The 25,965-nt window shown below is 49.6% G+C and overlaps 1 protein-coding gene and 1 non-coding gene across 2 annotated transcripts in view; both read left to right on the plus strand.

Annotated features, from left to right (window-relative positions):
- SLC28A1 (solute carrier family 28 member 1) overlaps positions 1 to 25,479 on the plus strand; it is a 62,434-nt gene extending 36,955 nt beyond the window's left edge. The window contains exons 8-17 of the mRNA XM_055556021.1: positions 899 to 979; positions 3,344 to 3,424; positions 5,804 to 5,929; positions 16,609 to 16,739; positions 18,176 to 18,344; positions 18,462 to 18,659; positions 22,141 to 22,222; positions 23,509 to 23,607; positions 23,746 to 23,857; positions 24,144 to 25,479. Coding sequence (XP_055411996.1) covers positions 899 to 979; positions 3,344 to 3,424; positions 5,804 to 5,929; positions 16,609 to 16,739; positions 18,176 to 18,344; positions 18,462 to 18,659; positions 22,141 to 22,222; positions 23,509 to 23,607; positions 23,746 to 23,857; positions 24,144 to 24,216 — 1,152 coding nt within the window. The 3' untranslated portion in view covers positions 24,217 to 25,479. The remainder of the gene's footprint in view (positions 1 to 898; positions 980 to 3,343; positions 3,425 to 5,803; positions 5,930 to 16,608; positions 16,740 to 18,175; positions 18,345 to 18,461; positions 18,660 to 22,140; positions 22,223 to 23,508; positions 23,608 to 23,745; positions 23,858 to 24,143) is intronic.
- Positions 5,046 to 5,118, plus strand: TRNAG-UCC (transfer RNA glycine (anticodon UCC)). The gene has a single exon. It is a non-coding gene; the product is annotated as a tRNA-Gly (tRNA).
- Positions 25,480 to 25,965: the final 486 nt, after the last annotated feature.

Raw genomic sequence — 25,965 nt, forward strand, 5'->3', positions numbered from 1 at the left:
CATTGTTGCCAGTCCTTGCTGTTGTCAGTCAGTCTGCAGTGAGGAAGCACTGGGGTGGGGAACACATGGCTCTGGGGAGGAGGGGATGGATGTGAGGAAGCTTTGAAGGGAGAATTGTAGAGGCTTGGAGTCAGTGAAGAGCAGCGGCAAGCCTGGAAATAGGAAATGGGGTGACAGGAGGAAATGCGGGTGTCTGGTCCACAATAAGAGTCATCTGGAGCTCGCCGGCACCAGGCAGAAGTAGAACACTAGAGAGAGGAGGGCCTCTGGAGCCCGAAGCACAGGAAGAGGTTAAGGCCAGTGTCACGGGCCAGGGATTGAACCCTGGGTGGAGGACAGACCCTGTGTAAAGTGCTGGGCCCTGAGCCGGCTCCTTAAATCCTTACAACAACCTGCGAGGTCGTCACTTCTTCCCCATCATTTTACAGATGAAGAAGCAGGTGATAAAAAGTGGTGGGCTTGGAAATTCCCTGGTGGTCCAGTGGCTAAGACTCCCTACTCCCAATGCAGGGGGCCTGGGTTCCATCCCTGGTCAGGGCACTAGATCCCACATGCCACAGCTGAAGACTCTGCATGCCACAACTAAGACTCAGCACAGTCAAATAAATAAATCTATATATATCTTAAAAAGTGGTGAACTCAAGTCCTCCCCCTTTACCACAGAGACAGCTGCATAGATGGCTAATGTTCAGAGAGGAGCAGAGAGGACAGCTGCCTCCAGAGTGGTCCCATATGGAATTCCATGCACTGGATTCAGAGCTGCTCCCCTGACCCTGTCCGTTCTCTGAGTGGCAGGCTCTTGGAGGAAGCAGGCTGACTGTGGTCTCCGACTGGGGTCCTGTGTGGTATCCTGCCGCCTGTCTGCTTTAACCCGGAGATCTGTGCTCTTTCCTGGCAGGTTTTGCCCATCATTGTTTTCTTCAGCTGTGCCATGTCAGTTCTCTACTACGTGGGTCTCATGCAGTGGGTGATCATGAAGGTGAGTTCCCAAGGTCCTGGTCCAGGCCCACACTCTCCCAGAATGCCTTGCTTTCCCAAGCCCAAACTCTCCCCAGACCCCCTGCTCTGAGAGACTGGACCTCCCGGCATCCCCTGCTCCTAGGGTCAACACCCTCTCAGAGTTTGCTGCTGCTGCTGCTGCTAAGTTGCTTCTGCTACTGCTAAGTCGCTTCAGTCGTGTCCAACTCTGTGCGACCCCAGAGACAGCAGCCCACAAGGCTCCCCCATCCCTGGGATTCTCCAGGCAAGAACACTGGAGTGGGTTGCCATTTCCTTCTCCAATTCATGAAAGTGAAAAGTGAAAGTGAAGTCACGCAGTCGTGTCCGACTGCACGACCCCACGGACTGCAGTCTACCAGGCTCCTCCGTCCATGGGATTTTCTAGGCAAGAGTACTGGAGTGGGGTGCCATCGCCTTCTCCTCTCAGAGTCTACTACTAACCAATCACAGAGTCTCTTGTCATGCTATTAAGGAGACTTGGTGCCACAATCCAATGGGGTCTTTGGAGGAGCTAGTTTATAGAGTTGAGGCTGCATTAGAAGAGTTAGGGGAGCCTGGCAGGCTACAGTCTATAGGGTCGTAAGGAGTTAGACATGACTGGAATGACTTAGCATGCCCGCATGCGGGGGAAAAAATAATTTATACCAAAAAGATCTTGAGAGCAGTGGGCCACATGAGCCAGACTCAGCTGATATAAATGTCAGATCCTGTGCATATGTTCATAAAATCTGCCACACGAAACCAGGATGCAGGAGACAGCATTGGACGGCATTGGACCTGGCAAGAGATGCTGAGGGTTTTAGCTGATTGAGCTCAGAATAAACCAGTACATTAGGCAGCTGCCAGAAATGGAGCCTGGGATTATGTTATGAGTGCATGGCAAGCATGAGGGTGGCATGTGTGCTAAATTGTTTCAATTGTGTCCAACTTTTTGCGACCCTTTGGATCATAGCCCACCAGGCTCCTCTATTTATGGGATTATCCAAGCAAGAATACTGGAGTGGGTTGCCGTGCCCTCCTCCAGAAAATCTTCCTGACCCAGGGATTGAACCTGCATTTCTTACATCTCCTACATTGTCAGGCAGGTTCTTTACCACTAGCCCACCTGGGAAGCCCATGAGGGTGGCAGTTACCCCCAAATCTGGAGAATGTGTTCAACCAAGGGGCTCTGACAAACTCGGTGTGAGAGAGAGCCTGAGATCACACCTTCCATAGAATGGCTGAAGGAAGTGGGGATGAAGGGTCAGAAAGAGAAGGCCAGGGTGAAGGAGGTTAGGGGTAGGATTCTAAAAACTTACAGATGAAAGATTAGGGAAAAGTGAGCCTGAGAGGTACTTGCAGTGGAGAGAAATTTCAGGGAAGCAGACTTGATGTTGATTAAAAGAAAGGACTTTTTTTTTTTCTTTTGGCATACTACACAGCATGCAGGATCTCAGTTCCCCAACCAGGGATTGAACCTGGGCCCTCAGCAGTGAGAACAGAGTCCTAACCACTGGACCCTATGGCCCTATATTTGACCAGGGAATTCCCAAGAAAGAACTTTTTAATAGTGTTTCCCAAAGCCTTTCTACAAAAACTCTAGTTTCACAGCTGATTAGTAAATGCTACTAGGTAAAGGGATCCCATAGTCAAATAATTAATTTTTAAAAACATTTTTGGCCACACTGCATGGCATGTGGGCTCTTAGTTCCCTGACCAGGAATCAAACCCATATCCCCTGAAGTGGAAGTGCAGAGCTTTAACCACTGGACCACCAGGGAAGTCCCATGGTCAAATAATTTTGTCAAGCTAATCTAGACTCGGGACTAAAAAAATTTAAACAAGTTTCATGCAGGAGTTCTCAGAGCCTTTGCTAAGCTAACAAGTGTTGGCCATCTCCAAGGCATGTGTGTGTACAGCAGTTCTCAAATATATTTGACCAATGTGTGTGTTTAGTCACTGAGTTGTGTCCGACTCTTTGTGACCCCATGGACTGTAGCCCTCCAGGATCCTCCATCCATGGGATTCTCCAGGCAAGAATACTGGAGTGGACTGCCATTCCCTTCTCCAGGGGGTCTTCCTGACCCAGGGATGGAACCTGAATCCCCTGCATTGCGGGTAGATTCTTTACTGTATGAACCACCAGGGATGCCCTATATTTGACCAGGGAATCCTTTTTTCACGGATGGTAAGCCCTCATCAATGGATGTATGGAAGGAGAAGATGAATGGATCTTTGGGGAAATGTAGATGAGGAGGTCCTAACGGGGTTAGAAGGAAGGCTTTTATGGCACTTCCACCCCGACTGTCTCTGCCTCTGAGGTTTGCTGATGCCAATCCACAAAAAGCACCCTGCTTCCTTCCAGATCTCCTGGCTGATGCAGATCACCATGGGCACCACGGCCACAGAGACCCTGAGTGTGGCTGGGAACATCTTTGTGAGCCAGGTGGGTACTGCAGCCTCCTGTCCCCAAGGCGGGGGCCCTGCATCCCCAGAGCCCTGCTTCCATCAGAAGAGCCGATCAAACCTCCTGCCAGGGTCACCAGGGTCCTGGAGACGCTCCTTTGGGAAATACACTCTGTGCCTGGGTCAAGCCAAAGAGGATGATGTCTGCCTGGTACCTCCCACCACCTTTTATCCTAGGTGAAGGCTGTCTTCAGCTTAGAGGCTCACGAATCCTATAGATGGAGCCCAAAGTTCTCCTTTTATACATGCGGAAGCTGGGGTCCAGGGGTGAGGATGCCTTGCCAAGATCCCACAATATAAGCCAGGACTTAGAATCCACGTGTTCTTCCTGGTTGGGGTTCCTTCCACATCATCAGTTTGTCCCTTTTCCCCCTGTCTCTTTCTGAAAGGATATTTTCCAATATAACTTTGACTCTGAAGGGACTATCAGTCCTGAGTCCCTTTCAGAAGGCCTGGCCTTCCTAGGGGTGTGACATGGTGACCATTGTAGAATCCTGGCCTACCTGCCCAATATGTAAGTCACCAAGAAGACATACTTGCCAAAGTATGGCAACTATGGGCAGTTTAGGAAACTTCGGAGAATATCTACAATTTTTTTTTTTGCTTCGATCCAAGTGTATTGATTTGAAGGGTTTTTTGTGTTTTTTTCTTTAAAAGGCAGATGTGCTCTTGGATAAATTGTCCAATGTCCCTTAGATGTTCAAAATGAGGCAAAGAGGAAAAGGTACTTCAGTATTTTATATGAGATTTTATTTTATATGAGATGTTGCAAATGTAATCAGTGGTTTTTGTTGAGAAATACAAATTTTAGATTGTAAAGAGTTCCAAAGGTGAATTAACTTGGGTGGGGGTAGGGAGCCTTCAAGAATTAGCAGCATCATTTCAAGCTCAGTGTTGATGGGCCTGGGCCCTCTTCTCTGTCTGCTCATGTCCCTAGAGGATTCCCGCCCCTCCACCCATGGCTTAAATACTTCTTCTCCCTTAACTCCAGTCTGGTATACATCCCACTGCTCCCTTCACCTTCCACTTGGATATCCTTAGATAATTCACTAGAGCTTAGTTGCTAAGTCATGTACGAATCTGTGCCACACTGTGGACTGTAGCCCACCAGGCTCCTCTGTCCACTGGATTCTCCAGGCAAGAATACTGGAGTGGGTTGCCATTTCCTTCTCCAAGGGATCTTCCCGACCCAGGGATTGAACCTGTGTCCCCTGCATTACAGGTGGATTCTTTACCGATGAGCCACCTGGGAAGCCCAGATAATTCACTAGGTTAAGGCTAAACAAGAGGAACCCTTGAGTTCCTCTCTCAACACGTGTGTGTGTGTGTGTCTTTCAAACAAAAATCTGGGCGCCATCCTTCCTCCCTCTGCTTCCCTTTCTCCCAGCTGCTCCCAGTCCATCAGCAAGTCCTGCCAGCTCTGTCCCACACCACATCCCAGACCTGCCCCGCTGCCCTTCTCCTCTGCTACGAGCCACCCTTGTCTCTCACCTGGATACTGCAGTCGCCTCCTCTCTGCTCTTCCTGCCATGACCACTGCCCCTACTGTCCATCCTTCACACACACATTGGAGTGGCCCTTTAAAAACACAAGTCAGGACTTCCCTGGTGGTCCAGTGGTTAAGACTCTGCACTTCCAATGCAGGGGGTGCAGGTTTGATCCCTGGTCAGGGAACTAAGATTCCACATGCTGTGGTATGTAGCAAAAAGAAAAAAAAAAAAACAAAACTCACAAGTCAGATCATGCCACTCCTTACTGAGGTCCACTGCTTACCCCAGCTTGTCCACCTGCCCTCCTCCTCCCCTCATCTCTCTCCCTCTTCCATAGCACAGTCTGGAACACAGTGTGTGCTGGAATTATTTATTGAATGAGTAAATGAATGGCTCTGGGCTTCCCCATGTGCTCTTTCTTTCTGGCAACCCCCTCATCTTTATTGGAAGTTCAGGCTTGGAGTTAAATCTGCTTCTGGTCTTTTGCATGAACAGAGGCAATTCTTTGAACCTCTCTGATCTTCTGCTCTCCGGGAACATGGGGATGACCATTTCCTTCTCAGAAGGGTGGAAGTGATGAGTGTCAGGTGCTTAGCTGAGTGCCTGTACGTGGGAGGCACTGGACGCAGGGGAGCATTATCAGGTCAGAAGGAAGGACTGGGGGTCCTTTGACAGAGCTTGGCTTTTGCCAAGGTTCTGAGAACTTCAGCCAAGTACAGATGCTGGTCCTTACCCCTCCCTGCTGTCTCTTCCCCTGGGGTCCCCCAGTCATCACTGTGACCCACTCACTCCCAGGGGGTGAGGACATCTCTACTGCCCCCGTGCTAGCCTGGCCAGCTCTGCTTGTCTGACGTCCTTCCCTTTTGCAGACCGAGGCTCCTCTACTCATCCGACCCTACTTGGCAGACATGACACTCTCTGAAATCCACGTTGTCATGACCGGAGGCTACGCCACCATTGCCGGCAGCCTGCTGGGTGCTTATATCTCCTTTGGGGTACGTACAGCCCCCTTCTGCTTGCTGAAAACCAAGAACCTGAAACCTACCTTTGTGGGAGCCCCACACAGCTCCTGGCCAGCGCGTTCTGGGGTCTTCTCTCATGGGCTGCCTCCTGAACCAGGGCTGCTGTGATGGTGGGGGTAGAGGCTTCACCTGAGTAAGGCGGGCCAGGTGGGCTGGGCCATTTGGGCTCCTCACACGGCCAAAGCATCCCAGTGTTCTGTTTACTGAGCACCAACTGCATGCTAGGCAAAGTGCGAGGTGTTTAATATCCTGATTTTACAGATGAGGAAATTGAGACTCGGAGAATAAGTGAGGTGTCCAAAGCCAGGATTTGAGCCCAGATCTGTCTGACTCCAAAACACAGACACACTGTCCTCCACCTAGGCCATCCCTGGAGATTTGTCCTACTTTTCTTGCACCCCTGCCTCCTCTTCACCACATTCTCTCTTGGCACATGTCCTTCCTCTACTCCTAAATTATTACTTGTGCAGCTTTCTGAGCACAATGCATTTCTAGGTCAAATTCCAATGGTGTGAATCTGGCCTTTAAACCCATCCCAGCACTACTGCATGGCAACGTAGGTGAATCTTGTGTGTCCCAACAAAGTGCCTGCTAATAATGTGTCATGTGTGTGTGCGCGTGCTAAGTCGCTTCAGTTGTGTCTGGCTCTTTGTGACTGTAGCCCGCCAGGCTCCTCTGTCCATGGGATTTCCTAGGCAAGAATACTGGAGTGGGTTGCCATTTCCTTCTCAAGGATTGTATTTGGATAAAACACTATACTTGTCTTTGCTTTTACATGCAAGTCTTTAAAAATCTCATTTTCCCCCTTAACTATCAAAGAAATTCTTGCTTCTTAAAGAAGTGAATAAAGTAAAAAAACAAACTCCCTTACTGCCATGTCCCATGGATAATTCCCTTTACTGGATCAGAACAGCAGTGCTCAGTGTTGTTCATGGGCTAGCAGCACTAGATTCGCTTGGGAACTTGTCAGAAACACAAGTTCTTAGGTCCCTCCCCAGACCTGCTGAATCAGAAACACTGTGGATCGGGCCCAGTATCCTGTGTTGGAACAAGCCTTCCAGGTGATTCTGATACTCGCTCAGTTGGAGAACCACTGACTTAAAATATGTCATTCCAGCTTGTGCTGTTTAGTTGCTCAATCATGTCTGACTCTGCAACTCCATGGACTGTAGCCCACCAGGCTCCTCTGTCCATGGGATTTTCCAGGCAAGATTACTGGAGTGGGTTGCCATTTCATTCTCCAGGGGCTCTTCCTGACCCAGGGATTAAACCCACATCTCCTGCATTGGCAGGCAAATTCTTTACAGCTGAGCCACTGAGGAAGTCCTTCATTCCAGATATTTCTGTGTAAATAGTCATTTAAGAATATATACCTGAATACACATATGCTTTCTTTCTTTTAAAAAAAAACTATTTATTTATTTATTTGGCTGCGTTGAGCCTTAGTTGCAGCACTCTGATGTTCACTGCATTAAGCAGATCTTTCATCGCAGCTCACAGACTTTCTAGTTGTGAAGTGTGGACTTAGTTGCTCCATGGCATGTGGGATCTCAGTTCCCCAACCAGGGTTGGAACCCAAATCCCCTGCATTGGAGGTGGACTCTTAACCACTGGACCATCAAGGAAGTGCCTCATATACTCTTTGAAAATGAAAGTGTTAGTCGCTCAGTCAAGTCCAACTCTTTTCGAGCCCATGGACTGTAGCCCACCAGGTTCCTCTGTCCATGGAATTCTCCAGGCAAGAATACTGGAGTGGGTAGCCATTCCCTTCTCCAAGGGATCTTCCTGACCCAGGGATCAAACCTGAGTCTCCTGCATTGCAGGAAGATTCTTTACCATCTGAGTCACCAGGGAAGCCCAAATCTTAGGCGTGATGAAATCCACAGCCAACTTAGTTTTCCTCCAGAACAACCTGTGGCCATTTCTTGTTTATCACTGCTGCTGCCATCATGCTGACCTCAGGGAGTGCCAGGCCCCCTTCTATGCTCTGGTGCAAATATGGCAGTACTCAGCCATCCCCTCAAATAAAACATTCCCTGGCAGAGTCCTGCAAATCTCCCCCTCAGCCACCAAGGCCTGCTCACCGGGCTGCTAGGGGTGGATGTAGTGTAGAGAACAACTGTTCCTGGGGTCCCCATTTGAGGCAGTGGACTCTACAGCGACCTCAGATGGGGCTGTGCTGACCCGCTGAGCTCTCAGATGTTTTCACTGTTGCTCACATTAAATGAACTCTCTTGGTAAGGCTAACACTCTAAGCTTATCATAGCTTCTACCAGCTGTTGCAGAGGCCACAAAGCTACAGTAATCAAAACAGTGTGGTACTGGTATCTGGGTAGACGTGTGAAAGTGAAAGTTGCTCAGTCCAGACGAGCTCTTTGTGACCCCGTGGACTGTATAATCCATGAAATTCTCCAGGCCAGAATACTGGAGTGGGTAACCTTTCCCTCCCTTCTCCAGGAGATCTTCCCAACCTAGGGATCAAACCTAGGTCTCCGCATTGCGGGCTGCTTCTTTACCAGCTGAGCCACAAGGGAAGCCCAAGAATACTGGAGTGCGTAGCCTATCCCTTCTCCAGGGGATCTACCTGACCCAGGAAACGAACCAGAGTCTCCTGTACTGCAGGTGGATTCTTTACCATCTGAGCTATGCTGCTGCTGCTGCTGCTGCTAAGTCGCTTCAGTTGTGTCCGACTCTGTGCGACCCCATAGACGGCAGCCCACCAGGCTCCCCTGTCCCTGGGATTCTCCAGGCAAGAACAGTGGAGTGGGTTGCCATTTCCTTCTCCAATGCATGAAAGTGAAAAGTGAAAGTGAAGTCGCTCAGTCGTATCCGACTCCTAGCAACCCCATGGACTGCATCCTACCAGGCTCCTCCGTCCATGGGATTTTCCAGGCAAGAGTACTGGAGTGGGGTGCCATTGCCTTCTCCGATCTGAGCTATGAGGGAAGCCCATGTGAGGGATAGACATGTAGACCAATCAAATAGAATTGAGAGTCCGCTCTGGGCTCGCAAGAATGCGGGTTGGAATCTCCTCAGCGAAGTCCGGAGCTCTCTGTCCGAGGACGGGAGGGAGCCGGCAGAGCTGCCACCGCCTCAACCCCAGGCCTCCCGCGCCGAGGCTGCTGCCGCCCGCCGACAGAGAGGCTCGGGGAAGGGTGGGCGCCGAGCTCCAGCGGCCCCTGCAGTCCCGGCGGCGGGCAAGGCTGAGCGCAGGGCTCCTCTACCCAGACCAGCAGCCCTCGTAGTCCTCCGGCACCTAGCGGCTCCTGCGGCTAGGAAAGGAAGGAGTGAGGGGTTGGAAGCAGCCAGGGCTGTGCTGGGGTCCCGAGGCTAGAATCTCTCCCTTCTCAGCGTCTGGTAGGGAGACCGAGGTGTGGGCCGGGGGGTCGGGAGGCGGGGGACTGACTGAGCAAGGAGGCTTCTGGAGCCTCTTCCAGAGGGAAACCCATATACTCTTTCAGTTCAGTTCAGTTCAGTCGCTTAGTCGTGTCCGACTCTTTGCAACCCCATGAATTGCAGCACGCCAGGCCTCCCTGTCCATCGCCAACTCCCGGAGTCCACCCAAACTCACGTCCATCAAGTCGGTGATGCCATCCAGCCATCTCATCCTCTGTCGTCCCCTTCTCCTCCTGCCCCCAATCCCTCCCAGCATCAGAGTCTTTTCCAATGAGTCAACTCTTCGCATGAGGTGGCCAAAGTATTGGAGTTTCAGCTTTAGCATCATTCCTTCCAAAGAACACCCAGGACTGATCTCCTTCAGAATGGACTGGTTGAATCTCCTAGCAGTCCAAGGGACTCTCAAGAGTCTTCTCCAACACCACAGTTCAAAAAACATTCTTTGACACTCAGCCTTCTTCACAGTCCAACTCTCACATCCATACATGACTACTGGAAAAACCGTAGCCTTGACTAGATGGACCTTTGTTGGCAAAGTAATAATGTCTCTGCTTTTTAATATGCTGTTTAGGTTGGTCCGGAGAAGGCAATGGCACCCCACTCCAGTACTCTTGCCTGGAAAATCCCATGGATGGAGGAGCCTGGTAGGATGCAGTCCATGGGGTCGCTAAGAGTTGGACATGACTGAGTGACTTCACTTTCACTTTTTGACTTTCATGCATTGGAGAAGGAAATGGCAACCCACTCCAGTGTTCTTGCCTGGAGAATCCCAGGGATGGGGGAGCCTGGTGGGCTGCCGTCTAGGGGTCACACAGAGTCGGACACGACTGAAGTGACTTAGCATAGTATAGCATAGCATAGGTTGGTCATAACTTTCCTTCCAAGGAGTAAGCGTCTTTTAATTTCATGGCTGCAGTCACAATCTGCAGTGATTTTGGAGTCCAAAAAAATAATGTCTGACACTGTTTCCACTGTTTCCCCATCTATTTCCCATGAAGTGATGGGATGGGAGTATAATTTGCTCTAACCTTTTTGGAGAACACTTATCCGTCAGTTTAAAAATACTCCTTCCGTTGATCCAGTTAGCAATATTATGATACAGAAACAAGTGGTCAAAAGATGCGAAATCCCAGCATCATTTGAAATAGCAAAAAACATTCAACGTGTTACAGGATGGGAATGAGCTGGGTAAGTTCATCCATGCAGTGCGCTGTTGCTCAGTCCCTAGGGTGAGGTGAGCCTCCATGTTGCTGATTTGGAGAAGAGCAGTCTGCCTTGTGTTGGGCAAGAAGTAACAGTCAGAACTGGACATGGAAAAGGGACTGGTTCAAAATCAGGAAAGGAGGCTGTATATTTTATATTGTCAACCGTGTTGGAGAAGACAGACTCTTGAGAGTCCTTTGGACTGCAAGGAGATCCAACCAGTCCATTCTAAAGGAGATCAGTCCTGGGTGTTCATTGGTAGGACTGATGTTGAAGCTGAAACTCCAATACTTTGGCCACCTGATTCGAAGAGTGACTCATTGGAAAAGACCCTGATGCTGGGAAAGATTGAAGGCAGGAAGAGAAGGGGACGACAGAAGATGAGATGGTTGGATGGCATCACTGACTCGATGGACATGAGTTTGAACAAACTCTGGGAGATAGTGAAGGACAGGGAGGCTTGGTGTGCTGCAGTTCATGGGGTCACAAAGAGTAGGACACGACTGAGTGACCGAACAACAACAACAACAACAGCTTACCTTTCCCAGCACCCAGGCTCTCCTGATGCCGTGCCTGAGTGGGTCAGGGGTGACAGAATGACCTGCACTGTCCCCTTCTCTGGTCCCAGATTCCACTTGTCTTTCTCTCCTGTGTCCTTCGGGATGGGGAAACCCGCTCCTTGGTGCTCTCTTCCCTCAGAACACCTAGGCCACACTGGGAGGCTCAGCTCCACATACTCACAGAGCTGTCCGGGCAGGATGGCTGCTGCCACGTGATTTTCAAGGAGGCCCCTTGCACTCTGGGGCTTTGTCTTCTCCCGGCAAATCCCATGTAGAATGTTAGCATCTGGTTTACAGCTTGTCTCACCTGGGCCTAGGAAAGGCCCATGAGAGCTGCCCGCTCCTCCCCTAAAACTCACCATCAATTGATTTTGGAAGGAATTCGATATTTCAGAAATGAAAACTAAAGACTTTGGTCCCAAAACTCTTCATGGTGGCTATTGAGGGAAGGGCTGCTCTATTATCTTTAGGACTTAAAGACTTTCTAATTTTTTAAAAAATAATCTATTTATTTTTGGCTGTGCAGGGTCTTTGTTGCTGGGAACTGGCTTTCTCTAGTTGTGGCTAGCGGGGGCCTGGGGGCTCCTCTTCATTTCGGTGTGGGGGCTTCTCATTGCAGTGGATTCTCTTGCTGTGGAGCACAGGCTTTAAGGTGCATGGGCTTCAGTAGTTGTGGCACATGGGCTCAGTTGCCACGTGGCATGTGGAATTTTCCTGAACCAGGAATCAAACTTGGGTCCCCTGCATTGGTAGGGGAGACTCTAAACCACTGAACCCCCAGGGAAGTTCAAAACTTAGAGCCTTTAAATGTCTTAACTGTCCTGGGTTCCACAGGCAGTTGAAAGAATGGTGTTCTTTTCTACCACACGAGCATGAGCGTTGCTGCTATTACTTAAGACTGAAGTACTGGAAAAACTCTTATCCCTTTCCCACATTCGTCTTACAACTCAGCCTCTTTTCTTTCCCTTGCTTGGGCCAGAGTCCAGGCCCAGCCCCAGGCAGGCAGGCCTCCCTAATGAAGAGGCCCGGGGCCCCACTCCCCTTTAGCTCCACAGAAGGTGCAGAGGCCGACCGGATCAGGCATGTGGCTGCGGGTCTCTATCCACAGCCTCTGGTCTGGAAGCCCCAGACTAGCTGGCCTGCTGAAAGGCCACATCCCTTTCCTCCTCCCCTCAGACCTCTGGATCTGCCTCCAGTCTGGCCACAGAAAGCTCTCTTCTGCCCCCACCTGGCTCTTGGCTGCCACTGCAGCAACCGGGGAGTGGGGGCGGGGTGGGTGGCGGCGGAGGGTGGTGGGGGTGGGCGGAGGGTTGGGAGTCGCTTCCTCCCGCAGCCCTGCTATCCCACCCTCTCCCGTCTCTCCTATTACTCTCCCCCAGGCAGTTCCTCATGGAGTCTTTGCCTCTGCCCTTAGCCCCTGAATTCCAGAGAGATCTCGCCTCTCTCTCTTCCTTTCTCTTTGATGCTCAACTTCTGGCTCCCTTCCTGCACCTTCCTATTGCTAAAAGCTGGATATTTCTAGACCTGCCCTGTCAGACATCGTCAGTAGCCACTAACTACACATGGCTGTTGAACCTTGAACTGTGGCCAGTCTGAAACGAGGTCTGCTGTGAGACTTGGTGTGAAAAAATCAATTAATATGTTTTATTGATAAGTTCTAGGGCTTCCCTAGTGGCTCAGAAGGTAAAGAATCTGCCTGCAATGCAGGAGACCTGGGTTTGATCCCTGGGTTGGGAAGATCCCCTGGAGAAGGGAATGGCAGCCCACTCCAGTATTCTTGCCTGGAGACTCTCATGGACAGAGGAGCCTGGTGGGCTATAGTCCATGGGGTTGCAAAGAGTTGGATACAACTGAAGGACTAATAGTCCACTTAACTTCATTGATAAGTCTTTTTTTCTTTTTTATTTTTATACCTTTTTTTTTTTACTTCATTGGTAAGTTTTACATTGACTACATGGGTAAATGATAATATATTAGATATATTGGGTTAAGTTAAATACATCATCAAAATTAATTTCATCTATTTCTTTTTACCTTTAAAAAAAGATTTATTTATTTTTATGTATTTATTTTTGACTGTGCTGGATCTTTGTTGCTGAGCAAGGGCTTTCTCTAGTTGTAGCGAGCAGGGGCTACTCTTTGTTGCAGTGTGGGGGCTTTTCTTGTTTCAGATCACGGGCTCTAAAGCACAGACTCAATAGCTGTGGTGCTCTGGCTTAGTTGCCCTGAATCATGTGGGATCTTCCATGACTGGGGATCGAACCCTGGCATTGACAGGTGGATTCTTAACCACTTGACCACTTGCTAGAAAACTTAAATCACAGGTGTGGTTTCCATTATATTTCTATCAAATGACACTGGTCTAGAGTTGGTCTGAAGTCCCAAGGGACCTCAATGAATCCTTTCATTGTGACCCTTTTTAGCATGTTTGCCCAAAAAAACTCTAAAGCAGCTGTGAGCTCTCTCTCTAGCCCCAGAAACTGGTCTCCTTACCTACTCCTCTGGTTCAGGACCACTCTGAGAGGAGATCCAGATATGTACCTCAGGCTGTGAACACATTATGGGTTGAGGGGGTGGCCACTGATGTTCCTCGATCAATTGTACAAGAATAAGAGCTCCTGGGACAGAGTCTGGGGCTTCTGAACGGGGCCAAGTAAGAGTCAGCCACATCCTGAGTCTCCCCATGTGTAAAATGGGCAGAATTCCTGCCCACCTCATGGCAGTCTAAGAATCAAATGCAATAATAGCCAGAAAACACCGGCACAGTGTTGAAGAAGTGATCGTCCTTTCTCTGACATGTTAGGGTCAGAAGTCAGTCCTTCTGAAACTGATCTCTTTTATGCTCTGGGCATGCTCTGTCGATCAGTTGTGTCCGACTCTTTATGATACCATGGACTGTAGCCTGCCAGGTTCCTCTATCCATGAGATTTTCCCGGCAAGAATACTGGAATGGATTGCCACGCCCCCTCCTGGGGATCTTCCCGACCCAGGGATTGAACCTGTGTCTCTTGCACCACCTCCTGCGTTGCTGACAGATTCTCTACTGCTGAGCCACAGGGGAAGCCCTTATGCTCTGTAGTGTCTGGATTTACTTCCTTTCTCAGTAAAGATCTTTTTGAAAGTTCAGATGGAGGGTTCCTACCCTCTCTCCCTCTTCACATAGGAGAGCTTTGGGTAGAGAAGGGCAGGCCTTGGAGAGGAGTGGGCCGCAGGATGCTGGGGCACAGAAGGCATTCCTGAGCCAGGGTCTGAAAGCAGGGCTGGGATATGTCATGGCCCTGAGAAGTAGCTGACAGGGAGGAGTGTGTGGGCTGGCCCAGTGCTCCAGAGAGCCCTGCTGGTGCAGGACTTAGCCCTTTCCAAGGGGAGGGTCCTGGCGGCTGGAGGTAAAATCCCAAGATTCTGGTGGTGGCATTGTGCCCGCTAGAGCTGGGCAGCCCAGGAGGAGGAGGCCAGCCAAGTCCCAAAGGTCAGCCTGTAAAGTCCAGAGAGGACACCTGCCTGAGGCTGTCTATTCCCACAGCATCAGCACAGTGGCACATCCAGTGCCTGTGATGGGTGTTTGGGGGGTGGGTGCTGGAGCCAGTACACTACCTTACCACCGAAAGGAAACAAGGGGCTTTAGAAGAAGAAGGAGGATATTACAGGGGTTTCAGAGCCTCAGCGGGTCTCCCAGGGCTGGTTCCCTGTCAGCAGTTCCTGGTACTTCCATGGGCTTCTTCTTTTTAAAAACTATTTATTTATTTAATTTACTTATTTGGCTGAGCCGGTTCTTAGTTGCGGCACACGGGCTCTTTGATCTTCACCGTGGCACGCAGGATCTTTATTTAGTTGTGGCATTCGAACTCTTAGTTGCAGCATGTGGGATCCAGATCCCTAACCAGGGATTGAACCTGAGCCCCCTGCATTGGGAAGCCATTGGACCTTAGCCACTGGACCACCAGGAAGGTCCCCCATGGGCCTCTTTGGCCTTCTGCTTTTGTTAACCTAAGCACGTAGCTTAAACTTACCTCCTGTTTTTTTGTTCCTCTTTATTTGAAATTTAAGAACTGCAGTTGATTTATTATCAACTTTAAGGAGAAGTCTATTTTATTTTTCTGTCTATAAAAGCAAGATATATCATTGTGGACATTTAGGAAATATGCAAAAAAGCTGAAAAACAAGAAAATTGTTCTGGCCCTACTAGCCAGGGACAGATAATTGGTTGGCATTTTGGTGTATTTCTTTCCGATCTTCTTTTTATGCAGAGTTGTGGAGTTTGTTTTTGCCCCCATCATTGTGGTTACGCTCTATATGCAAGTTTGTGGGCGTTTCTCCATGTTATTGTGAAGCCTTGGTAACCGTTGTTTTTGATGGCAGCTTGACAATGCTTAGCTATTCCCCCATTGTTACATGTTTGCGTGCTCTGTGCTCAGTCCTGTCCTACTTTTCACGACCCCATGGACTATAGCCCTCCAGAGTCCTTTGTTCATGAGATTTCTCAGGCAAGAATACTGGAGTGGGTTGTCATTTCCTGGGTTGAAGATCCAGGGGATCTTCCCAACCCAGGGATGAAGCCTCCTGTGTCTCTTTCATTGGCAGGTGAATTCTTTACCACCGAGCCCCCTGGGAATCCCTTATTATGTGTTTGGTTGGTTCTAACTTTCCCACTTGGTAAATAACACAGTGGTGAAAAAGTGTCCCATCTCTGTGAAGAGAAGAAGGAAGCAAAGGGTTTGAGACCACAGTAAGGATACAATTCAGGAAGGAACAGAGTCCCAGGGGCTCTGGTTGCTCCATCATCTTGCTGCAAAACGCTTCTATAGCCTGGCTCCAGGAGACAAGAACTGGGGCCAAAAGGGTGGCTATTGTAGGAGATTTCCTTAGAAACAGTTCTCTGACCACAGGAGTGGAGATAATGAGTTGTTTAGAAGTGATGAGTTACCCGTCACAATAAGTGACAGGAGGGGTCCTGTAGAGGGAAGACATCCCTTTACTCTGAGGTCACATTAGGTCACATCTTGGATAAATTCCAACTCTTGGGCTCTGTGAGCTTTGTCTGAAATCATCACAAGCCTCTCAGCCAGTGATGAAGCAGCCCTCAGATCAGTGGTCAAAGAGAGACAGCCTAGAAGGGAAGGAAGAACCTTGAACTTGGAGCCAAAAGACACAATAGGTCTAATTCCTTCTCTTCCTGTATTATGGGAAAGCCATATTTAACCCTGTGGGGGCCTCAGTTTTCCTGTCTCTCAAGTGGGATAACAATACACGCCCTGCCTAACTTCCCAAAGCTCTAACTTCCTGAAGTACTGCCTGTAAGGGTCTGTGCATGCAGACTGTGACCCCCTACACATGAAGTGAATTAATACTGTCAGCATCAACGGCAGCAGGGCAGCGATGGTGACACATCAGTGGGGTGGACCCGTGCTCCCCTGCTTCCCTGGGGCCGCACTTCCCGGGCTCCATGTTTCCTCTGGCATCTCTCTATAACCCTGTCTGTGCTCCCTCTTGCAGATCGATGCTGCCTCCCTAATTGCGGCCTCCGTGATGGCTGCTCCTTGTGCTTTAGCCCTCTCCAAGCTGGTCTACCCAGAGGTGGAGGAGTCCAAGTTCAGAAGTGAGGAAGGCGTGAAACTGACCTACGGGTGAGCGCAGCAAGAGGGCCTGCACAGAAGGAAGCCGGGGGGTGGGCAGGGACAGGAGGAGAGTCAGGGCCGCAGCAGGTCCTGTGTGCTCTGCCGCCCACTGTCTTTCACCAAGCCCAGCCCATCTCCCCTCTCAGCCACTGCCGTACCTGTGGTTTACCTTGAGAAAATGCAGGATCCAGGTCTCGAATCTTATCTTTCAGTCTCTGACCAGTGGGATGTGCCTGGTGTGTGTGTGTGTGTGTGTGTGTGTGTGTGTGTGCACGCGCGCGCGTGCTGAGGAGGGCATGAAAACCACGCCACCTCTCTACATGACCCCAGCATCAATCATTGACATAGTGAGCACTGTCCTTGACTTCACTCACCTCCTAATATCTCTTCATCACTGTCTTAGCAACCTTTGTGTAACATTTAATTCTAAAAAAATATATATATATATATTTTTTTTTTGAAAGACAACACTTTGGACAAATGTACTTATGGATAAAATGGGCGGCCCCAACCTCATAACTGCCTGAAGGTCTGGGGCAGCATTGCCCTAGAGGAATATAACATGAGTCACATGTATAATTAACATTTCCTAGCGATCATCTTTAAAAAGTAAAGTGGTGATTTTTTAATAAGATGATTTTAGTAAGATGTTTTGACTCAATATATCCAAAATATTTTCATTTTAATGTGTATTTGATATAAAAATTATTACTATTTCAGGGACTTCCCTGGTGATCCAGTGGTTAAGACTCCATGCTCCCAATGCAGGGGGTGTGGCTTTGATCCCTGGTCAGGGAAATAGGGTCTTCCCAGGTGGCTTAGTGGTAAAGAATCTGCCTGCCAATGCAGAAGACATGGGTTCGATCCCTAGGTTGGGAAGATCCCCTTGAGAAGGAAATAGCAACCCACTCTAGTATTCTTGACTGGAGAATTCCCTGGACAGAGGAGCCTGATGGGCTATGGTGCATGGGGTCACAAAGAGTTGGACATGACTGAGTGATGGAGCATGCATGCATGGAGGGAACTAGGCCCCTCATGATGCAACTAAAGATCCCAAATGCTGCAACAAAGATCCTGTGTGTCGCAACTAAGACTCGGTATAGCCGAATATATTAAAAAACTTTTTTTTTAATTTTAGAGGTATTTCATATTTTCTGGTACTAAATCTCTGAAACCTGGTGTGTATATTTGTAACACATCTCTATTCAGATCTGCCTCCTTCCAAGTGCTTGTTAAGTTGCGTGCAGGTCATGGTTTGTCTTAGATGATGTCTGTACTAGGAGTCTGGGTCTTATCCTAGTGCTTGGACCAGTATCTTTCTGGTCTCAAGGGTAAATAAGGACCCCTGGCTCTGACATGCTCTGTCTGAGTTTGAGCCTGTAGGACAGGGAGCCCTGAACTTGTGGAGACAGGCCAATAATGACATCTCTTTGTCCCATTGACAGAGATGCTCAAAACCTCGTAGAAGCAGCTAGCAGTGGGGCTGCCTTGTCCGTGAAGGTCGTGACCAACATCGCAGCCAACCTGATTGCCTTTCTGGCTGTGCTGGACTTCATCAATGCTGCCCTCTCCTGGCTGGGAAACATGGTGGATATCCAGGGGCTCAGCTTCCAGGTACAGTCCCTCTCGACCTGTGGAGGGGGTGGTCCTGGCCAGTGGTGACTGTGGGTGGACACCCACAGAGCCCAGGTCAACCCCAGTCCCAGCGGCTCCTCTTGCCTTGCGCCTCAGCTCATCTGCTCCTACATCCTGCGGCCAGTGGCCTTCCTGATGGGCGTGGCCTGGGAGGACTGCCCGGTGGTGGCGGAGTTGCTGGGGATGAAGCTGTTTCTGAACGAGTTCGTGGCCTATCAAGGGCTCTCCGAGTACAAGCAGCGCCGCCTTGCGGGCACTGAGGAGTGGGTCGGCTCCAAAAAGCAGTGGATCTCCGTGAGTGTCCCCCTCCCCTTGCTGGGGCAGGGCATGATGCAACTGTCCCTCTGCAGGCTGGCTGAGACACACAGAGGTGGTCCTCAACCTCCCACATCCCGTTGTCCTGGGCAACAAGACAGCCTTAGGCTTCACTGCCATCTTTCTCAGGGTCTCTCTCTCTTGGCTTCCCTTGTGGCTCAGTTGGTAAAGAATCCACCTGCAGTGCAGAAGACCTGGGTTCTATCCCTGGGTTGGGAAGCTCCCCTGGAGAAGGGAAAGGCTACCCACTCTAGTATTCTGGCCTGGAGAATTCCATGGACTGTATAGTCCACGAGGTCACAAAGACTCGGACATGAGTGAGCGACTTTCACTTCACTTCACTTCTCTATCTTTTGAAGATATCTGAACTCCAGCTGTAGATAGTCTACCATCCCGTGGCCTTGGGCCAGCTGCTGCACCTTGCCTTTTCTGTTGGAAAACCAGTGTCATACCTGCCACCCCTGCCCCAAAGGAATGGGTGTGAGACTCTAGTGAGGAGCTAAGAGAGTAAAACAGAAAGACCTCACCACATTAATCTCCAATATACGGGATTCAGCTCAGGGGTTGGTTTGTTCAGTTAAGACTTAAAAAAAACCCCCAAAACTATAAAAGCTTTCTAAGATGAAACTCTCTAATAGAATAACAACCAATGTAACATGATTAAGAATAAAAAAAATTAAAAAAAAAGAATAAAAAAATTACCCATCATATCGTCATCCCCAAATGACAGCTATTATAATATATAATCAATTATATCTAATTATATGATAATAAATATAAACATAACAATATAATATTTAATTCCACTGTTTGGCTCTTATACCCAATGCTGAAACGAGTAGCTTTTGCACTAAACTTTTCCCTCTTCTCTGATGATTTCCTTGGGAGCTTTTCCACATGTGGGATGACTGAATCATATGGCATGAATCCTGTGTGGGTGCTGCCAGTAACTTTTGCAAAGGGTTATAGCAACTGAAACCACCCCAGCTGTGCCTGTGAGCATTGATTTCACCACACACTAAACAGGGCAGAGCAGCCTCTTAAAAAAAGAAGTCTTGCTACTTTAATGGGCAAATAATAGCTTATTGTTTTAATGTGTGTTTCCTGGGTTACTAGGAACTTTTAACATAAAATATTTTTTCTTGTCTTTGAAATTATTTTTTTTAATGATAAAGAAATGTACTCTTTAGCTTTTTTTTTTTTTTTAAGAAGGTTTATATGGAGTAAAAAGCTCAGGTTTCCCCTCACTCCTAATTTTTGGCCCCAGCATCACTGCCTTCTCTAGACACAGTGGCGGTATGTACCTTTGGGCTTCCCTGGGGGTTCAGAGGTAAAGAATCCACCTGCAATGCAGGAGACACAGGCTTGATCCCTGGATTGGAAAGATCCCCTGGAGGAGGAAATGGCAACCCACTTCAGTATTCTTGCCTGGGAAATCCCATGGACAGAGAAGCCTGACAGGCTACAGTCCATGGGGTCTCAGAGTCAGACGTGACTAAAGCGACTGAGCACACACCCACACGTGCCTTCAGGGCCCTTTTCAGTGAGCTTCATTCCTTCAGCAAGTATTTGTTGAGATCTTTGAGGTGTCAGGCCCTCTGCTGGGTACCAGGGATAAAAAGGGGAATTAGACAGACATGGTACCTGGTGACATGGAACTTATATCTAGTCAAAGACACAAGAAAGCAAAGGAATAAAAAATCTTAAACCACAATCTGCGGTAAGTTCTATGATGGAAACAACAAAAGGAATCAGGGAGGGCATCTTTCCTTGACTAGACAGGACTGACTGGACAGGGAAGGCCTCCCTAGGGACTTCCCTGGTGGTTCAGTGGTTAAGACTCTTTGCTTCCACTGAAGGGGGCTCAGGTTCTATCCATGGACAGGGAACTAAGATTCCATGTGCCACACATTGTGGCCAAAAAAAAGGCCCCCTTGAGATGGGTACTTAGACCAAGACTTGGAGGGAGGAGCAAAGGCCAGAAGAAATGGGGACTAGCATTCCAGGCAAAGAAAGAGGTACATGCAAAGGCTCTGAGGTTGCCCAAAGCACTGGCTTGGGGAAGTGAGAGATGTCTACTTAGAACAAGTGGTAACTGTGACAGAGTGACCCAGGCCAAAGAGCAGTTGGAAGTTACTGAACATTTGACTTCTGACATTTTAGCATTACTTGGGCTGCTGTTTGGAGGGTGATTGTAGGTGAGTAAGCAGAATGCAAGTACCTTAATATTTTTAAATTGATTTATAAAAACTCTGTATGTTATAAAGATATTAACTCTTTTCCATCTTCTATTTAAAATTTTTTTTGGCCACGCCACACATCATGTAGGATCTTAGCCCCCCAATCAGGCATCAAACTTGGACTGCTTGCATTGGAAGCATGGAGTCTTAACCACTGGACCACCAGGGAAGTCCCACATTTTCTACATATATTTTTCCTGGTCTTTTTTATTTTCCTTTTCCTTCATCCCGTATTCAGGAATTTTTTTAAAATACAAATTTATACCAAATCTTTGCATTTCTTATATTATTTCTAAATTTAGAGACTTACCTCCATTCCAGAAACCTGGTAAGGGTTAAGTTCCTGAAACAGTATGATGAAGTAGTTGAAATGGTGCGCTCTTGGGAGTCAGACAAAACTGAGTTCAAATTGTGACACAGCTGCCTTTTTGCTGTGTGAACTTCAGTCACTTCTAGGAGCCTCAGTTTGCTCCTCTCCAGGATGAGAGCAATAAGGCTATTCTGTAACAATAATATTATTATCCTATATTTTCTAATATTTAATGTTTAAAATGTTAATATTTACCTGCTTTAATGATCTAGAATTAAATTTTTTATATGGTGTGTGGTATGGGTCTAAGCCTATCTTTTTTTTTCCCCCAAATTGTTCCATTTTGGCCATTAGTACTTCTAGGAAATTACACAACTGTTCAGAGCAAAAGGAAAAGAGAGTTACATTGCTTAAATACCTACTCTAGGGACTTCCCTGGTGATGCAGCAGTTAAGACTCCATACTTCCAATGCAGGGGCACGGGTTCAATCCCCGGTTGGGGAGCTAAGATCACACAAGCTGTGTGGCCTGGCCAAAAAGTTAAAATTTAAATAAAATATGAAATTAATATAGAAAAAGAAATAAATATCTACTCTATGCCTATTTCTTCCTATACATGATATGATCTCTATGACAGGCCTCCCAGTCAAATAGTGTTATTCCCACATTCCTGATGGAGAAGCTGAAATTTAGGTTCCACCCTGGGTCAGGAAGATCCCCTGGAGGAGGGCATGGCAACCCACTCAAATATTCTTGCCTGGAAGATTCCATGAACAGAGGATCCTGGGGGGCCACAGTCCACAGGTCACAAAGAGTCAGATAGGTATGACTGAAGCGACTCAGCATGCCTGGGGTGGTTTGAGCACATCCCTGTGGGAAGCCCATCACCTCTCATCTTCTGCCTTCTCAGGTCAGAGCAGAAATCCTCACAACGTTTGCCCTCTGTGGATTCTCCAACTTCAGCTCCATTGGGATCATGCTGGGAGGCCTGAGTGAGTCCTAGAGGGGCCTCCCTGGCCTCCTATAAAGGGCGGGGGTTGAGGGGTGTTGGTCTCCAGTTCTGGCTCTCAGATACCTACAACTTCCTAGGGATCTGTACGCCTCAGTTCTCCTCTTGGTCTAAGGCAGAGTCTGAACAAGGAGGTCATGGAACTTCCTCCCAGCCCTGGAATTTCATGACTTCTCTGCTGCTCAGCTGGCCCAGGGGGTCAGCACCTTCGCCTTGTAGGGCAAGCCTGGCTCAGGGCCCTAGGGAGGGTCGGAAGGTATGGTGTTGGCTGACCAGCTGAAGCTTTGACCTGCCAGTTCCCATACCCACAGTGGATAGACATGCCCAGTGGGGCCTGGGGAGGAAGGCTCTATAGAACTATCAGCTTTTTACAAAAAACCTTTCCACCCTTCACAGTCCCCTGCTTGGTGGTGCAACCATCCCGTTTTATTGAAAAGGATACAGTCTTGCAAAAGTGAAATGTGACCCGAGTCACTCAGCTATTAAGTGGCTGTTAACTGTCACTGTGTTAGTCGTGCAGTCGTGTCCGACTCTTTGCAACCCCATGGACTGCAATCCATCAGGCTCCTCTGTCCATGGAGTTCTCCTGGCAAGAATACTGGAGTGGGGTGCCATTCCCTTCTCCAGGGGATCTTCCCGACCCAGGAATACAACCTGGGTCTCCTGCATTGCTTGGAGAAGGCAATGGCACCCCACTCCAGTACTCTTGCCTGGAAAATCCCATGGACGGAGGAGCCTGGTAGGCTGCAGGCCATGGGGTCGCGAAGAGTCGGACACGACTGAGCGACTTCACTTTCACTTTTCCCTTTCATGCATTGGAGAAGGAAATGGCAACCCACTCCAGTGTTCTTGCCTGGAGAATCCCAGGGACAGGGGAGTCTGGTGGGCCACCGTCTATGGGGTCGCACAGAGTTGGACACGACTGAAGCAACGTAGCAGCAGCAGCTCCTGCATTGCAGGCAGGAGATTTCTTTACCATCTGAGCCACCAGGGCAGCCTAATAAATGGCTGAACCTGTATTTAATCCTGGGTCTGCCTGATTCCAAACTTAATGTTCTTTCCCTACTGATGGCATGTGGGGAGATGTGGAATGCTATTTAGTCAGGCCAAGGAGGTCTCTCAGACCCAACAAGCATCAGAAGGACAGCGTCTGTTCCTCTGGCCCCCCAGAAGAGGAAGGGGGTTGGTCAGCAGATGCAGCCAGAAGCGCAGAGAGGAGGCAGAGGGGCCTGCAGAGTTCTGGCCCTGAGCCCTCCTGTCCTCCTGCAGCCTCCATGGCTCCCCAGCGGAAGAGTGACTTCTCCCAGATCGTGCTCCGGGCGCTCTGCACGGGGGCCTGTGTGTCTCTGGTGAACGCCTGTGTGGCCGGTGAGTGCAGGCCTGGTGGGCTCAGGACTCAGTCCAGGGCCAGGCACTGGGGCCCCGGGCTCTCTGGCAGTCCTTGGGTGGCGTAGCGGGGGATAGTAAGGGGCTGGAGCCTGCCCACTCGCTGCTTGCTCTGCACAGGGATCCTCTACATGCCCAGGGGCCCTGCGGTGGACTGTATGTCCCTCCTGAACACCACCCTCAACAGCAGCAGCTTTGAGGTGTACCAGTGCTGCCAGCAGGCCTTCCAGAGGTGAGTGCCTGGGCCGGGGGCTAGGGGCCGGGGGCCGGGGTGCCGACAGTGATGGGGCGCAGAGGCCCGAGTACCTGGGGTGGGGGAGGCCTTTGGTACCAGAGCAAGGGGGTAGAAACGTTATGGCTGTGGCTGATGTAACCAAGGGAAGAGGAAGTGGGGCTTGAGGACCAAACTTAGAAGTTTGGACCAGAGACATGGAGCAACTTCCCTGAAGTTGCTCAGCCTTTAGTGATCAGCAGAGCCCAGGCCTGGAGTGCAGACTACAGCTTCTGCTTCTTTTCAGCACCAGCCCGGAGTTCAGTCTAGAGGCCCTGGACACCTGCTGTCGGTTCTATAATCACACGATCTGTGCGTAGCGGGGACAGAACGTCTCTGTGTCTTCCGGGCGTTATTCTCTCCCAAGAAGCAGACCTGCCACCCTTCTCTCTCCAGGGCCCCCTATCCTGGGGGAAGCCACAGGGCTTAGACCACCTCAGGCACAAATCGGGAAAGGTGATCAGGGAGTGGGCGGATTGATGGGTGCCCCCACCCTTCACCCCCTTTCTGCTCTCGCATTTCCTCCCTCCTCAAATGTGAACGCTCAGGGTCGCCTCTGCCTCCTCTCTCTTCTCTGTCCCCACTGCCTTGGGTCTCCCCTGTTTGCACTCCCCTTCTGCTCCGGGGCCCTCAGCCCTGGCATTTCAGCGGCCTCCTTCCCTTCCCTTCTCTCTGGACATGGGAATCTTGCTGTGGCTTAACCCCTGCCACATGGCTTCTCCTGGAGATGCTTTCCTCCACTTTCATAGACGCCTCTACTGCCCTCCCACACAGCATTTTCCAGACTGGTGGCCTGTATAGCACTGTCCCCCAAGGTATGCAGAGGTTTCCATGATCCACTAGGTTTGGGAAATACTGGGCTAAATAAAGTTAGGGGTTTTTTTGTTTGTTTGTTTTGTTTGTTTTTCTCACTGTGGACTTGTCAGAGCTTGATGTGGATGTGATAGGAGATGTTTTCCAAATTTGGCTGTAAGAATCTTTTCTATGGGAGTATCTTTTAGTTGAGGATCCCATGGGAAACAGTTTGGGAAATACTGGTTGACGTTCAGACTGCTTTACTCTACATAACTGTAGCCTTTGTAGATGTTTACCTGGCGCTACATGCCAGTGTGCAGTTCTCAGTGCTTCATACTTTGTAGCTCAATCCTTACCACAACTCTTTGAGGCACGTACTATTGTCATTCCTAGCTGAGGACCAGAGTTCAGAGACGTTAAGTAACTTGCCTGAAGGGGCACAGCTGGGAAGAGGAAGAGGCAGGACTTGATCCCCAGCCATCCAGTTCCACCAGCTGTGGTGTCTGGTCTCTCCGCTAGGCTGCTAAGAGCTCGGTCATGTGACTCTCCCTACGCCCTCTGCTTGCCTCTTCTCCCCAGCCCCGTCCCTCTGCTCCAGCAGGTCAGGCATCTGATGTGTCTTCTGTGCCTCTGAGCTTTTGCTTCCGGAGTTCCTGTCGCCCAGCATGCCCTGCCCTATGCTCCTTGCACTCTCTCCTCATTTCCCTAGCAGCTTTGGCTTTGAGGCCTGCAGGGTGCCTGTCCCCCTCACTGGCCATGGGGCACGTGTCCCCTCACCCACCTCTGTTGGATAAGTCTCCCCAGCTGGGGCCTGAGGCAGAGGCCCAGCTGGTCAGCAGTTACCCTGCTCTGTCAAGGATCTGGGCTCTACTGGGCACTGGTCTTGCTCCTTGTGACCCCCATGGGCCCTGGGTCCCTTCTGCAAGGCCCATGTCATTGCCCTTAACTCTGCACAACAGAGTCAGTGGCCTGACTCCCATGCTCCAGGGCAAGGCTCTTCCTTGCTCCCTGCAGCCCCGACTCCCCTTGAGCTGTCAAAGGAGGCCTGGACGTCACAGCTGTCTCTTTTAGTATTTGGGCGCCACTCCCTCCCCAGCCTCCTTTCCTGGACCACCCATGCACACAGCACCTGGCCAGTCACATTTCCGGGAGGACTGTTGGCCCCTCAGAGACAGGACTTGGATGTTTCTGGGTCCTCATGGTGCTCAACACAATGCTGGGCCTGTGAAAAGTGGGAGTTTCCCAGGTGGCACTGGTGGTAAAGAACCCGCCTA

Source organism: Bubalus kerabau, chromosome 19 (assembly GCF_029407905.1).
Source record: "Bubalus kerabau isolate K-KA32 ecotype Philippines breed swamp buffalo chromosome 19, PCC_UOA_SB_1v2, whole genome shotgun sequence".
NCBI classification, from domain to species: domain Eukaryota; kingdom Metazoa; phylum Chordata; class Mammalia; order Artiodactyla; family Bovidae; genus Bubalus; species Bubalus kerabau.